Consider the following 16,138-nt stretch of genomic DNA (forward strand, 5'->3'; position numbering starts at 1 on the left):
GCACTAGCAACTTGCCTAACTGTTCTCATAACAGATTTTTTTTGCAGTAAATATGAACATACCCCGATAATGCCATACGGCTCGACGATGCCGGCTGGCGAGGGTTTGTGGATGTTATCGATATTTCCTTAACGGATTTTACTATTGGTTCTTCCACCCGGGGATAGCAGGTAGGTGATCCCTTCTGCTTTGGTTCTTAGGCTGTGTGGGGGCAACAAGGAGGGACTGACTACAGCTTCAAGGCAAATTGAATAGCACAATTAGAATCCCGTGTGTCTACACATGCATTTTCCATTGAAAAATAATGCAATGTGTATCTCCAGGGATCTCTTGACTTGTTCTTGTTCTCTTCAGTTAGAATGGAATCTTTTGGAGGAGTCACCAGCAAACCTGGCTCGGTGCCTATTGCGTGCCAGGCACCATCCCCAGCCCTGGGTCCCTGAGGAGCAGGCAGGGAAAGCCTGTTTAGTTAGAACACACTCTCTGCCAATGACGTCAGTCAAATCACACAGGATCTGAAGGAAACAGGGAAGAGCCAACCACCTTCCGTCCTCCTGACTTCTGTTGTTGAGAGTGAGTTCTGAGTCGCTACAGGCTTGTAATTTGTCACTTGGTCGACAGAAAACAGCAATCTCTCTTTGTTCCTCACTCTGGCAGGGCTGCTGGACCAGCTAGGACTGTCCTCACTGAAGGTCCGACAGCTAATGTCTGGAGCTGGATTCCTCTGGAAGGCACCTCGCCTATGTCTGTCAGCCCTTGACAGCTGGGTGCTGGAGGCTCAGGAGCCTCATTGTTTAAGGTAGTTCTAGCTTGTTTCACTCTCCCAGGCTGAAGCATCAAACTCTGGGACACGGAGCTCTTGGAAGAAGAGGGTCGAAAAAAATGTACATACAAACTTCTATGTGATATTTATTAAAACAGGATGAGAACACGTTGGGGGAAATGGCAGATATTGTTACAGCATAACTGACTTAAGGTCACAGAAGGAAGCTATGTAGTGATGATGACAATGGGGTTTCCCCTGGAGGATTCAGTAAGTCCCAGTGATCAATTGTTTTTATTGAATATTTTTTATTTTATATTTCGAATGTTATCCCCTTTCCTGGTTTCCTGTCCATAACCCCCCTATCCCATCCTCCCTCCCCCTTCTTCTATGAGGGTGCTCCCCCACCCACTCACCCCTTCCCACCTCCCTGCCCTGACATTCTCCTGCACTGGGGCATCAGAGCCTTGGCAGGACCAGGGGCTTTTCCTCTCATTGGTGCCCAACAAGGCCATCCTCTGCTACATATGCAGCTGGAGCCCTGGGTCTGTCCATGTGTACTCTTTGGATGGTGGTTTAGTCCCTGGAAGCTCTGGTGGGTTGGTGTTGTTGTTCTTATGGGTTTGCAAACCCCTTCAGCTCCTTCAATCCTTTCTCTAACTCCTCCAACGGGGACCCTGTTCTCAGTTCAGTGGTTTGCTTTGAGCATCCGCTTCTGTATTTGTCATCCTCTGTCTCAGGGGTCAGCTATATCAGGCTTCTGTCAGAGCAACCGATTCTGAAACAAGCAGACGTCTCCAAGGAGTCTTCAGGTCACCTTAGAATGAGATGCTGGGTGTAGAGCTCTAGGTGTAGTCATGACACTGGCCCCTCTACAGCAGCAGGCCAGGAAGCCTGTTCATTTGACCCTGATTCCCCTCCTCTCCCCCTTTCTCACTCCCAGAACAGCACAGCATAGCCTCTGATGTTTTAGGGAGTCACTTGGGACTGTGGGCTAGGATGTTTAAGAAAGAACATGTTATAAGACCTAAGTGGTGGTGATGGACAGGGACAAGAGAGGATTGAGTGACATCTGTGGAGTAAAGAGAGGGAAAGGCTTACTTGAGTACTTGAGTGCGGCATACGTCATGGTAGAAACCGCTAGAAACACAGGCTGAGTGAGGCTCTGAGAGGTAGGAGATATATTGCCATCTAACATTAATCTCAAACAGTAATTAAGTTCTTATAAAAGCAACCCAAACAAAGGGATATTCAGCCAGTTTCACATGCGTATCAGTAATATATATTTGAATAACAGTTTTGAATTCAGAGGGTTTTTTTGTTGTTGTTCATTTGTTTTAAGAGAGTCAGGGTCTCATGCATTACTGTCCTCAAATGTTCTATGTAACTAAGGATGACATTTATTTCTGACCCTTCTTCCTCCACCTCCCCAGAGCTGGGGTTAGGAGCACCACCACGTCCGGTTCATGTGTTGCTTTGGGATGGAACCCAGGGCTTTGTGCACGCTAGCCAAGCGCTCTACCCACTGAGCCACATTCCCAGCCCATCTCACTTGGTGCAGCCCAGATAAGCTGAGATCTCTCTGTCTCTTTGTCTTCTCTTCCCCCTAGCGTGAGCACTGCCTACAAGTCACCACTGCTGGCTGCTTCTTTTCATGATGCTGGCTGCTGTTCTGGAACCACAGCACAGAGGGACTTTGATGGACTGTCTCGGCCTGTCACTCCTCATCATGACCCATGTCCACTTTACACTTACAAACCGCACACGTTCCTCCAGTGTGGGGCTTATAAAGCAGGAAGCATGAGTGTCGGCAAAGTGTCCACACACTCTGTAGCAACGTTCAGAGGGGGCTCTTTTTTCCTTTTAGATAGAATCCCCCCCCCAGAGCTGTGTTTAACCTTTCACTGTAACCTCAATAAGATTGCCACGTTTCTCCCCCCAGTCTTCTTGATAACCTTGGCTGGAGTTTCGAGGAGTAACTTTTTACTACATATAAACAAATGTCTCCACGGTGCTTTGTGGCAAGCAGCAGGACACCCTCTAGCAGGATTCATCAGAAGAACTAGGAAAACAATGCCTGAAAGTACACAGATTCTGGGGTTGGGGCGTGCAATGATCACAAATCTCGGGGAACGACACTGAGGTCTCCTTCCTTGATAGATGGCTCCTACAGCCCCCCCCCCCAACTCATCAAAATCAGGATGTTTTCTTTGTGGTTTCAGCACTGAACTCCTGGTCCTGCCTGGTCCCACAGTGCTCTGGCCTCTGGGAACCCATTCTCTGCAGCATCCACACCCCCAACTTTTTACTGGGTGCTTTCATTGCACCGCTGAATCTGATTGGCTTGATCTGGGCTTGAACTGTGTTGGGGGATCTGATTGGCATTCTCTGGACTTGTATTCTTTAAAGGTAAGCTGAGGTCTGACTTTCGGGGTGGGGAGGTAAGAGTGGGACCTAGAAAAACAGCCAAAGTGCTTTAGACGATCAAAAAATACTTAAGCTGCCCACTTCAGTCTGTATCATTTGTGAGCTTTGTGAGGGGAGTGCCCAGCTCAGAGAGAGAACACACAGTTCTGAACAAATCCCCACTGGGTGGATCACACCCGGGAATTGGTATCAGGCAACAGCTGCTAATTCTAAATGACGACTTTTTTTCCTCAATGTTACAGTTTCAGGGCCAGGCACCACTAAGGTAACAGGTTAAGTAATGGTTTGCCTCCCTCTCTCTCCCTCTCCGTCCCCGCGCTCTCTTTCTTTTTTTATCTTTTTGTGGTTCTGGGGACCGAATTCAAAGCATTGTGGATGCGGGTCAAACACTCTACCACTAAGCTTTATGGCTCAGGCCAGTGAACGGAACGGTCTATTCCATAGAGATCTAAAAATCCACAGATTCAGGATATCTTTGAAAAAAGATGTACCTCTCCTAGAAAAAAAATAAATTACAAGTCGAAACTAGCAAGACTATATTTTGGTCCAGAGTGTGGCTTGATTGCGTGTCCGTTGCAGCCCGTTCCTAAGACTTTGCACAGAACAAAAGTTAAATTTTGGAGTCATGGCGCCATCTGGTGATGAGAGGTAGTTATTCAGGGGACGGGCCCACAGCAACGCAGTTTACGTGAGGCGCGTGGGGTACAAGGCACCGGAAGAAGAAACGCAAACACGAATACGGACTCTCAAACATTGTAACTAAAAAAAAAAAAAAAAAGAAAGAAAAAGAAAAGAAAAGAAAAGGAAAGAAAAGAAAAAAGCAACAGCAGCTATTTCCTATCTCACAATGCTCTCTAATCCTCAAATATGCCTCCGTTTAATCATTCATACATTAATTTACTCCATAATGAGCTGGCGGGGTCCGCCTCCCCTGGTGCCCCTGGTTTAGCAGAAAAGAAAGAGCTCCCAAGGAAATGGTCAGGGAGCTATAGAGACGCTTGCGGGGGCGCAAAAGTTTAAGGAAAGTGTATCAGTAAGTCTGTGCTGCTATAACAAGGAACCCCATAACTGGGTTATTGGCAACTCCGAAGCAACAGAGATGTACTTCTCACAGCTGTGGAGATGAACAAGTCCGATGTGAAGGCGATGGAAGGTTCTATGACTGGAGAGGAGAGGGGTCTGGCCTCTTCCTCCAAGATGGTGTCCTGCTCCTGCATCTTCCGGAGGGAAGAGTCGTGTGTTCTCTCCATCCTGGGAGCTGTTACCCTTGGGCCGGACTCAGATTCAAGAGCTAGTGTCTGGCTGCAGTGGTCAGTGGAGATTTTGGTGGCGTGCTGACTGGACCAAGAGGATCTTTGGGTTCTCCATGTTCTTCCAAGTAGCCCCTCACACTCCTGTACGTAACCCTCCATCCCCCTTGCCCATTGCGTCCCGCGTGAGATAAACTCGTTGGCTCACTAAGTTGGACCCTTGTGGCATCCTTACTTTGTTCCGCCATCGCTTTCCTTTCTGGGGTGAACAGATAGATGCTTGTTCAGGTCTCCGCAGGGAAAGTGCGAGAAGGGCCTTGGTTTTGGGGTTTTAGTTAGACCCTACGTGCAGTGGGAAGGCGGGAGAATTTCAAACCCTGCCAGGACAAAATAGCTTTCAAAAAATTTTGAGCCAAATACAAACGGGCAAACTCCCAGGATAAGATGAAAAGAAGTTCAAAACATTGGGAAAATGGGCTTGAATGCCTGAGAATTCAGTCGTGGTCCTTGGGCGCCTCCTGCAGGCACAGGATCAAATTACTTCCTGCTAGCGAGATTTGCGGGCTCCTGTGGCTCACTCTTTCTCCTCAAGCCCAGGAAGCACAGACTGATGCTACAGGATTTGTGGGTGGGGGATGACAAATACACTCATTATCCCTGTGTGACACAGTCTAAAGCCAGGGCTTGGACAACATTCACTTCCAACTGATTTTATGTTTTCTATTTCTTTTTCATGCCTCTCCTGACGAAAGCTGCATGTGTCCTCCTTGCTGGGGCCGTCAGTCCCATTTACACTAACCACCCTTTTAGACACACCATCCTTATTTAACTGTGTGTTTGTGGTCTGTCTCCTGTCAGTAGGCTGCTCCAGGACGGGGTATTTTGTCTGTTTGACCTGCAGCATCCCCAGTGTCTGGTATCCTTTCGGTCCAGTCAACATTCCACCAACTACTGAATCGCCATTGACCACTGCAGCCAGACACTAGCTCTCCCTTCTGAGTCTGGCCCAAGGGTTACAGAGTTCAGGACTGGGGTTTTCCGTATATACAAAGGAGTTCCTAAAAAACAAACAAATAAACAACAACAACAACAACAAAACCCAAAAAACCAAACCAAACAAACAAAAAACAAAAACAAAAACGGTGCCACCGTGACCCCAGGTACCACTGAGATTCGATTCTGTATTACAACTGCGAAGTAGCAGAATGAAAATGGCTTCCCGAAGTTAACAAAGGCCCTGGTTACTGAGGAAGCCTGGTGCCCACTGGGCCCTGGGTGGATAGCCTTCTCAGGCTAATATATTTGAGTGAGTGAAACACATATTGCTGAACCAATCTAATTTTAAATACGTAAAATAATTCGTTCCAGTGACGCATGATGGCACATATCTTTGATCCCAGCACTCCAGAGGCAGAGGCAGGAGGATCTCTGTGAATTTGAGACCAGCTTGGTCTACATGTATAGTTCCAGGACAGCTAGGATTACATAGAGAGACTCTGTCTATGAATAAATAAATAAATAAATAAATAAATAACCAACCAACCATCCAGTAAGCTTCCATCTAAGGGTCTGAGTCTGTTACAGCGCTCTAGATCAACTGTTCTCAACCTATTGATCGCGACCCCTTCACAGAGGTCGCCTAATGCTATCAGAAAATAGGTATTTATTTACATTACGACTTATAACCATAGGAAATTTACATAGTGAAGTAGCAACAAAAATACCTTTATGGGTGGGGCGGGGGGTCACTACAACATAAGGAACGGTATTAAGGGGTCTCAGCATTAGGAAGGTTGAGAACCACTGCTCTAGATCCTTTTGGGGTCACTTACGTTTGGTTTCATTTACTCCTGGCTAGTGTCATTTAGCCCATCCTAGTGTCCCTTGCAGTGGTCAGTGGCATACAAGCTAAGGCCAACTTCAAGGGTGGCCTATATACCAGTCCCTTCAGCTTGTAGCTTTGCCAGCACTGGGCTTTTATGTGGTAGGGGCTGTGGATAGAACTCAGGATCTCATCTTGAGTGCAAATACTTTACCAAAGGAGCCGAAGCCACGCCCGCAGCCTCCCTAGCGTCAGTGTTAGGTTGTTGAAGAAAGGGAAAAAGAATTTAAGCCTCCCAGCCCACCCAGCTGGGCGGTACCTACCAAGCGCTCCCCCTGCTGGCCGTGACTGGAATCCCAGGCCCGACTAATGGCCTCACTCGGTATTTATGCCGGCCGAGAGGGAAGCTGCCTGTCCCTTTAATTGGAAAGTACCAAGTGTTTTCCAGACTATAGTTTTTTTCTGCGTCCTTGCCATGGGAATTCATAGGTCAGAGACATAGTTGGCAGTAATGTGGAGATATTTCTGTATTTTAGGGGAGTTTGGCTCAGCAGGGCTCGAGAGGGACCTCGTGGGGTGACGCGCGCCTGGATGGTCTTCCCCCGCGCCCTATGGTTCAGTCCAAGATGGCGGCCACCATGAAGAAGGCGGTGAGTGCGGCCGAGCCGGGGTCCGAGGATCCGTGGGCTGGGGGATCTGGGGAGACGCGGGACGCTGGGGAGTCGGAGGTCTGAGGAGATGAGGTATCTGAGGCGCCGGGGCCACGGGATGCGCAGGGCCTGGGCCCGTGCTAGGTCCAGGGGTGCTGCTGTTCTCTTGGCTCACGTCAGGGTAACTGCCTAACCTGCTCAGGGTCGCGCATCTCCTCAGGCACCGAATCGGTTTCTGCATCCCGGGATGTCTGGTACCGCACCTCGGTGCTCCGCCCGGAACCGCCCATGTCCGTCCATGCTCCATGCACCTAGTGTTTAATTGACGCTGAGAGGAGTCGGCCCGAGCCAGTGTGGTGGCTACCTCGGCTTTTCCTAGCCTTTAGGAAGGACTCGGGTCCCCACACTGTGCCCCGCATTCTTTACAGTTAGCCATTCTCTGGTGACTCATCTGGTAAGATGTTGGGTCTGGTGATTTCGTTTCCCCAAAATTACAGCTCTTTATTAATTTAAAACGCCCTCCGATGATTTTTCATGGGGCTTGGTGTGGTGTTTTATCACACTTTTTAAAGACATGGACTTACGTGTGTGTACACCAGACTGGCCCACTGCCCCCTGTGCGGTCAAAGATGATTTTGAATTTCTGCCTCCACCTCCCACCTTCCACTTGTTGGGATTACCCGGGTTTGTCACCACACCCAGCTTTTGGTGTGCTGGTGGGGTGAACCCAGGGCTTCGTGCACGATAGGCAACTAATCTACACGGCTTTGCAACCCCTCCGTCATACTTCGAGCCACCAACTTAAGCTAAACTCCCATGTGGGTTTTATGACCCCAGAGTGTTTCCAGATGTGCAGGTATGTCTAAATACAGGGGAAGAATTGCAGAGAGGAAAAAAAGAACACACAAGCAAACAGCTGATAACTATTGGGGCTTCAAAGTATGTTGGGCACAGTTCTTAGCGTTTGCATGTTATCCTGTGCAAACCTTTTGGGAGATTCTGTTCTTATTCATATTTAACTGAAGAGGAACGGAAGGGCAGAAGATCTGGGATTTAAACAGCACTCACATTCTAGGCTCCACTCTGTCTGTCTGCCTGCCTGCCTGCCTGCCTGCCTGCCTGCCTGTCTTTGTCTCTCTCTGTCTCTGCCTCTCTCTCTCTCAGGCTCCTTGTCGTGTCTGTCTGTCTATGTGCCTGCCTGTCTCTGATGAGAGGCGCCTGACTGAAGGCAGCTGCTTTCACTCCACTTCCTAATAGATGTCCCTGTTTATGTTCTTGCTATTGGCACCACACAGTCAGTGCCTCCGACCACCGAGGGATGACGGTCAGCCATTCCAGTTTGTTAAGAGCAGAGCGAATGGCTGCCGAGCCTGGGGAGGCTTCAGAGTTAGAATAAGTCCTTCACCCTGATCTGTCACTCACAAATTATCATACAGTAGCAGCATGCAGTCCGGGGCCATGGTGATTTGGCCAAGTAGGAAACAAGTTCATTTGCCTCTCTTGGGAGATTGGGCCCTCAGCTGTCCGTTATACTGTGTAGTTCCATGACATTGTCCGTCTCTGGTTTTGCTTTTTTGAGGGAAGGTCTCACTCTGTAGCGTTGGCTGGTCTGGAATCCTCAGAGATCTGACTGTCAACTGAAGTGGAGAACTTTTTGGCTGGGGACTCAACTCTCAGTACCTGAACTTGGAATAGTTACAGTTTGTTTTCTCTTACAATCCCATAAGATGTTCCCAAGGCCAGGGTGTAGTCAGGGCCCAGGGCAGTTTACTTTCTTCTTGACTCTGGAGCAAGTCATGTCTCTTATAACCAGCAGAGTCCCCTTAAATCTGCAATGATCATTTTGCCATTCTTCCTTCATTTCTTTTAATGAAGTCTCTCATACGTAGCCCAGGCTGGCCTCAAACTCACCATGCAGCCGGGGATGAACTTGTACTGTTAGTCCTCCTGCCTCTACCTCCTGACTGCTGGGGTGCAGGCTTGTCTCCGCACACCTGGCTTTATGCAGTGCTGGGGGTGAAGCTCGGGCCTTTGCATGTGCTGGGCAAGCATTCTACTGAGCTAGCCTTCTACTGAACCTTAGAGGCAATATGGAGCAGGCAAAGTACTTGGCTATCCTTGATCGAAGGGTGACTGCATACCCAGGCCCCGTGCACTTGGGGCTCATTGTACCATCCCTGCAAGGGAGACAGATTGGGGGTGGCTCCAGGGAATTGAGAAAATTACCTGAAGTTCCACATGCCTGGTTCGGAGTCCCCTCCTGCCATCCCTTCACTCCTGTCTGGAGTAGAAAATAACCCTCTTCAGTAGTCACTGCGCCCACGCCTGCCTAAGACAGGAGTCGCTAGCCCTCTGAGCTTATAGGTGTCTTTGAAAATCCGAAAGCTGCTACGACCCCTTGCGGAGAATGTAGTCGAAGGCTAGGCATGTTCACCTTGCACCCTTTGGTCCCAAGGATAGCTGTGAATGGAGCCCAAACCATTTGTAGATGGCATCATGTCACAATGTCAAAAGACTGGACACCCTGCAATGTCTACCTATTTTGCATATGGTTTGGGGGACTAAATCGACTTCTTGATGACCTTGCACGCCAGCTAGAAGTTACTATCTTCCTGCCAAAATGCAGTTCAAGGAGCGTAGAAGTGGGGTTGAGGTGTAGCTGAATGGACATGCTTGGCCAGCATAGAAGGCCCTCAGTTCAGTCCCTAGCACCTTAGAAAGAAACGAGGTATTCTGGGAACTTCTTCCCCAAGGGATCATGGGTATCAGTTTCTTAGCTACTGCTGAGGACCAACCCCTCTCCAAACCCCCGCCCCAACTACAGTCTTAAAACCCTGGGAGAAAAACTAACTTCAAGAAACTGGGTCCCAGGGGCCAAGTGCCCACTGGTGGCTGCTGTTTGGCAGGGCTGTATCAAGAAGTACCTGCTTTGGGAAAATAGAAAACAGCCAACTTCCAGCGCTCTTTGATGCCCAAATATTTTTTGAGTCTGATCATCATAATTTAGATTCTAATTCAGAAACCTCCTTGCCACTGTTGCTAGTCAGGCAGGTCCTGCTAGAGCCTCACTTGAGTTGCCCATAAAGTCCTCATGGTGACAGACACACCTGGAAATGCATTCTAGGGCTTGGGGGCTCTGCAAACAGAAGTAAGCAGGGAGTCTTCAAGGTCCTCTGTCTGGGAGAGTGATAATTCCCATAGGCAAAGCAACCAGGATGTCTGTGAGTCTCTGGTGCTCCTCCCTGTGCTGATGGAAGCCACAGTGTTGACCACTGTGCACTCATGATGGGAGGGGCTCTTTGAGCACACACAGTAGGTCTGATGCAGACCTAGTGTGTGCACAGTTGTCAGGCTTAGGGCATGCACAATTGCTTGTTGGGACGAGAGCCTGGTGAAGGGGAGTCTAGACTCCAATGACTGTCTCTTTCTCTGGACCACTGAGCTGTCTCTTGAGGCTACCTTTCAACCTCTGGAGAAGTTTGTGTATACACACCGTATGTCATAGCTTACAGGAGACCAGGAATGGGTGGAGTGTGGATTTGTGAACTTACCCTGCATTTATTAATTCTAATATGATATGCCATCTATAAATGTCATTATATATCAGTGTAGATTCAGTGAAAGCCTTTTCTTTGTTAAAAGTTTTATTTTTGCTGATGTGTATGTGTGCTCCTGTGTGTGTATATGCCATGTGTTTGCACATGTGCCTGAAGAAGCCAGAAGAGGGCCTCAGATCCCCTGGAGCTGGAGTTGCAGCCTGTTATGAGCCACCTGATATGGGCCCTGAGGACTGGACTCCCATCCTTTGGAAGAGCAGCAAGTGCTCTTAACCATGGGGCATCTCCCCAGCACCATGAGCTTTTGGAGACATGATCTCTCTATGCTTCCAAAGCTAGCTTCAAACTGGTAATCCTCCTGCCTCAGCCTCATTGCTGAGATGTGTATCACGTCAGCTAGTGGGGCCTGTCTTCAGTCCTTTCAGGCACTGTCAAGTACACGTGTTCCTATTTTACTAAGACACTGGAAGGGGTGCTTAGTATTGATTTTCTTGTCTAGTGTATTGGACCCCCTGGAAGAGTTAAAGCAGTCTGAGAACTTCCTGCCCTATCCTCTGACTGACCAGGAACTCTTGGACCTGCCGGCAGATGCATACTTGACTCTGGGGACAGACTGCTTGCATTAGAATCAAAGTGTGTCCATTTGCTGGCCATGTGGTTTGGCCAGATTATCTAACCTCTATGGCCTCTGGTCATCTATGAAGTGGTGATATTGGTGATGTCCTCACGAGACTCCAGGGTTGAGTTCTTATCATGCAGTAGGACCTCAGGTAGTGTTAGCCATTTTTGTTATCTTATAGATGCTTTGTTATCTAAACACTCAGCTTTGTCTGCAGATTTAATCACATCAGATATTAAATATGAAACTCACTTTCATCACCCTATAGTGGATTCCCAGCCGTAAAATACAGAATCCAAGTGTATGCAGGAAAGTCGGAGAAGAGGTCGTATTCGTATCAGCACAGTGCGCCCATACACATTTTACCTCAGAAACAGCCTCAGCAAGACAGACATTAAGGGTATCTGAGGGTATCTTGGGAAAACAGTGTCCTAAGCTTGGGAAACTCTGCCTTTTGGGAAAGTGGCTTTTATTATCATTATCATTATGATTATTCTTTTGGTTTTCTGAGACGGTTTCTCTGTGTAGCCCTTCCTGTCCTGGAACTCACTCTGTAGACCAGGCTGGCCTCAAACTCAGAGATCCACCTGCCTCTGCCTCCCGAGTGCTAGGATTAAAGGCGCACACCGACACCAGCTTTTTTTAATTGTTATTATTGTTAATGGCTCTTTGTATTTTAAACATTTGCTCAGGGGTTGGGGATTTAGCTCAGTGGTAGAGCGCTTGCTGTGCAAGGCCCTGGGTTCGGTCCCCAGCTCCGAAAAAAAGAAAAAAGAAAAAAAAATTTGCTCATGAACGGTCCCATAGAATAAAGGTAAAGATCGTGGAGTCGTGAGCAGATTGTAAGCCTGACACATTTGTGACATCTTACAGACAGCCTCGTGCCCCTCGGCTGTCCTAGGATGGGGTGTGTAGCTGGTTATTTCGTCACAGTGTAAGGTACCAGCGTGTAACTGCTCCATCGACATTCTACAAAAAGTTCAACCTCTTTTTCAGGCTGCAGAAGATGTCAATGTTACTTTCGAAGATCAACAAAAAATAAACAAGTTTGCTCGGAATACGAGTCGGATCACAGAGCTAAAGGAGGAAATAGAAGTGAAGAAGGTACTGGGTGCTTACGTCTGCTTGACCCTGTCACCCTTAGCCCTGACCATCAGCAGGTGGCAGCTTCCTCATGGGCTCCTTGCCTCTGGTGACGCTAGTTAGGTAACACAAAGCCTGTGCTTATTGGTTTAAGGCAGGGTCCTGCTTTGTCAAACTGTCCTACAATCTGCCATGTAGTCCAGGCTGTCCTCAGCCTCATAATTCTCCTGCCTCAGCTCCTGGCTTATATGGTTGTTGGTGACTTAGGTGTGGGAAGCTGAACCCAGCTCAAGAAGTCCTTTGAGCTCTTAGAGAGGTACGGTGGGTAGCCGTGCGTGAGGCTGGGTCCAGTGCAGGTTTCCCCGGTGCAGTTCCGTAGCTGTGCCTGAGTAGCCGTGCCTGAGTAGCCGTGCCTGAGAATCAGGCTGCAGGTAAAGCTGCACTTGTGCTTACTGACTCTGGAGCCCTGCAGACAGACTTAGGGACACGGGCCGATGCTGCTCTCGCGGGAACCCGGCTCTGACACTGCACTGGGCGTGAGTATGGGATGCTGGCACCGTCTTCAGCAAGCAAGGTGGAGAGAGGAAGTGCGTTTTCCCGTGCTTTGCTTTTTCTCTGGGGGGACAGGATTCACAGTGTGGGGAACTGTTAAGTTAGGAGAAGTGATTGGCCATGGACCCCTGCTGTTCACAGAAAAGAGACTTGGTACATTTTAAAACCCCTAGAGGGTAGAGGTTGCTGTGCTGGCCCCAAGTGAGACCCTGTGACACGTCTCCATGTCTGACGGTAGCTGCTATACACTGGTCCCCAGAGAGCCCAGGTCCCTGCATGAGAGTCTGCTCTTGGTTCTGTGAGGAAATCTTGAGCGTGTTTTCATGGCTGTTCTCTCTCCTGATAGAAACACCTCCAGAATTTAGAGGATGCCTGTGACGACGTCATGCTGGCAGACGACGACTGCTTGATGATTCCATACCAGATCGGAGACGTTTTCATTAGCCACTCTCAAGAAGAAACCCAGGAAATGTTAGAGGATGCAAAGGTATGTGGGAATCTTGCCCTGGGCAAGGAAATCCAAGTCTCCAGTTGGGAAGTTCATCATCATAGAGAATGCATAATTACAGGTGGAGGGATAACGGGCGAGGCTCTGCGGACAGGTAAGGCTCTGAGCACTCTGCAGGGTGGCTTCATTTAACCCACATAGCAGTCCCTCAGCAGCACAGTTTAGAATGAGGAGCAGAAGCTCAGAGAGGCCAAGGCTTCCCAAAATGGCACACGACCGAGGTCTTCTGGCCCCCAGAGCTTTGCATCCATGACAGCATCGAGCTGCTCTAGCGTGTTACAAAGCAAAGAGGAACCCTGGAGCTGTGGTGTCTGGTGTCTGTCAGCCGGGAACCTGTTTCTCTGTTAGCCCCCCACCCCCAGTCTGTGTAACTGCCCCCCACATGGGCCAGTTAACTTTGCGTGAGGAGCATTTTCTCTGTCGAATGCTCATTTATCCCACACGCTGATCTGGAGCGACACCAGTGTCCAGCGCACCACCGTCTGAGGATTTGAGGCCGTCTCAATGTTGTGATGGGCATTGACTTGCTTCCTGTGGGCTGAGTAGCATTGATCTGTTTCTGATCCTATGCTGTGGGGTGTTTCAGTGAGCCATCTTAGATGTAAGTCTTGGTTCGGGTTTAGAAACGTGTGTTGGAGAAGAGGCTTGATCATGCCTGGGTCAGGCTGCATTGGCCATAGAGAGGAGTGTGACGTTAACCCCTTCCAGCCACCCAGTGAGAGAAGTCAGTGACCGCTGCCCTAGTACTGCTGCTTCATTAGCCCGAACGCTACTTAAAATGTTAGTCTCTGCTCAGGCTTCCAAAACAGAACTTCCCACTGATTACATCTAATAAACCCCGAGAAGGGGCTGGCGCGATGGCTCAGTAGTTAGAGCACTGGCTGCTCTGCCAGAGGACCCAGGTTCCGTTCCCAGCTCCCACACCAGGAGGTTCACAACTGCCGTAGCTCCGGCTCCAGGGACAGCCTCTTGAGACTTCCAGGGCATTACACTCTTGTACAAACACCCACACATAGACACACACATAAATAAGAACATAAAAAGTGTGGCTCCGAGGTTAAAAGCCCTGGTCACTCTTCTTGAGGCCCGAGTTCAAATCTCAGTAGAGACTGAAGTTGCAGCCGCAGCAGCGCCATGAGCTGGTGTTGGCCTGAGGTAAAGGTGGCATTTTCCAGCTTTGGGCTTTGATGGCTTTGATGGAATTATTATTGTTATTTTGCTCCTGACCGGTTTGGAGTTTTTACCTCAAATTCTTGCCATTATTCCGGGCTGTGTGCTCCTGGGTCATCCGGCTGAAGCTAGTTAATTGAAACTTTCTTTTCCAGAAAACTTTGCAAGAAGAGATCAATGCCTTAGAGTCCAGAGTGGCGTCCATCCAGCGGGTGCTGGCCGACCTGAAAGTGCAGTTGTACGCGAAGTTCGGCAGCAACATAAACCTGGAGGCCGACGACAGCTAAAGCTTTTATAACACTTTTTTTTACCTTGTTTCAATAAACTTGAATATTGTCTTAAATGATAATTTCCCTTCTCCAAATGAAACAAAAGGAAAACTTTCTTTTTTAAAAATTTTCATTTAATTAATGGAAACGCCTATTTTCACATGTCTTGCTTATTTATTTTATATTTTTAAAAGAAGACAGTATTCACGTATGTATTTTGCATAATGATTGTATCAATTTTAGGAGCTTTATGTCATGTTATTAAAATCGGTTAAACAGTCTTCGTTTCTATCTATTATTTTAGAGTTCTTTTTTCAGTTTTCATCTTTAAGGAACCACAGGAGCAGACAGATGGTTCGGTGGGAAGAGTGCTCACTGGTAAGCCTAATCTCTGGGACCTCCAGAAGGAAAGAGCCAACCCCTGAAGGTTGTCCTCCGACCCCTACACACACACACACACACACACACACACACACACACACACACACACACATAGTGAAGTGGCTGCTGCTATTTCCCACAAGGAGAAAATATCTTTTTTTTTAATAAGATTTATTATTTTTATTCCTCTGTGTGTACATGCGCGTGTGTGTTTGCACGAGTGTGTGAATCTGTGTGCTCTGCGTTGGCACCATGATGCCAGACTGAGGCACAAGCTGGGGTGGTGAGCCACTGGGTTTGGGTGCTGGGAACTGAAACCAGGTTTTCTGCAAGAGCATAGCCTGCTAGGTCTCCAGCCTCCGAGGCTATTTTATTTAAGATAGAATCTCACTATGTAGCCCTGGTTAGCCTGAAACTCAACATGTAGACCAGGCTGGCCTTGAACTTAGGATACCCATCTGCTGACTGAAGGTGTATGCCATCATATCTACCCCCCACCCCTTTTAAAGTGGAAGGAGACTTAGCCATGTGTCCTGCTGCTTAGCCACCCGACTTGAGCGGCTACTGGTGAAGCGGGAGCAGTGATGTCCAGCCCACAGCTCCTGCAGTGCTTCTCAGCTGAAGTGCGGTCACTTGCGAACACTATGCAGGTAAACACAGAACACAGAGTCTCAGACCTGTGGAACGTGTGTATCCCAGTGTTACGGATATTGATAGCATTCAAACCAAACGATTTGTGTTTTAGATTTTTAGTGCATTGTCATTGAATTGATAACGATGTAGAAATCAGGCAACTGGTGGGTTTTTTTTCTGTTGTTGTCGTTTGAGATGAGTATACGCTCTCCTTCCCTCCTCTGAAAGACATGTGTATTAGTAAATTTCCCATTGCTATGAGAAAACAGCGTGGCCAAGGCAGCTTCAGAAGGAAGAGCTTAGTCTATCATGGCGCGGAAGCCTGACAGACAGTGGGAAGCTGAGAGATCCTATCAAGCTTACAGCAGGGAGACTGAACCGGAAGTCGGGGGGAGGCCACTCGTTCTCAAAGCCCTCCCCCACGTACAGTGATACACTTCCTCCAGCAAGGCTG

The 16,138-nt window shown here is 48.4% G+C and overlaps 1 protein-coding gene across 2 annotated transcripts; it reads left to right on the forward strand.

The window, feature by feature from the left end:
* Positions 1-6,855: 6,855 nt before the first annotated feature.
* On the forward strand, positions 6,856-14,951 carry Pfdn4 (prefoldin subunit 4). 2 transcript variants are annotated; one of them, NM_001399732.2, is made up of 4 exons: positions 6,856-6,912; positions 12,085-12,192; positions 13,070-13,210; positions 14,557-14,951. In NM_001399732.2, the coding sequence occupies exons 1-4, from the start codon at positions 6,874-6,876 to the stop codon at positions 14,686-14,688; spliced, it is 420 nt and encodes a 139-aa protein (NP_001386661.2). In that variant the 5' UTR covers positions 6,856-6,873; the 3' UTR covers positions 14,689-14,951. The 2 variants fall into 2 exon arrangements, with proteins under 2 accessions (NP_001386661.2, NP_001386662.2); NM_001399733.2 differs by having other exon boundaries at positions 13,082-13,210.
* The last annotated feature ends 1,187 nt before the right edge of the window (positions 14,952-16,138 follow it).

Source organism: Rattus norvegicus, chromosome 3 (assembly GCF_021556685.1).
Source record: "Rattus norvegicus strain SHRSP/BbbUtx chromosome 3, alternate assembly SHRSP_T2T, whole genome shotgun sequence".
Classification (NCBI taxonomy): Eukaryota; Metazoa; Chordata; class Mammalia; order Rodentia; family Muridae; genus Rattus; species Rattus norvegicus.

What these genes read in the sequence shown, in the direction of transcription:
- Pfdn4 (NM_001399732.2), top strand. Translation starts at nt 6,874, where the DNA reads ATGGTTCAGTCCAAGATGGCGGCCACCATGAAGAAGGCG. An exon ending in CGGCCACCATGAAGAAGGCG is followed by an intron (nt 6,913 to 12,084) that starts GTGAGTGCGGCC and finishes CCTCTTTTTCAG; the next exon opens with GCTGCAGAAGATGTCAATGT. An exon ending in AAATGTTAGAGGATGCAAAG is followed by an intron (nt 13,211 to 14,556) that starts GTATGTGGGAAT and finishes TTTCTTTTCCAG; the next exon opens with AAAACTTTGCAAGAAGAGAT.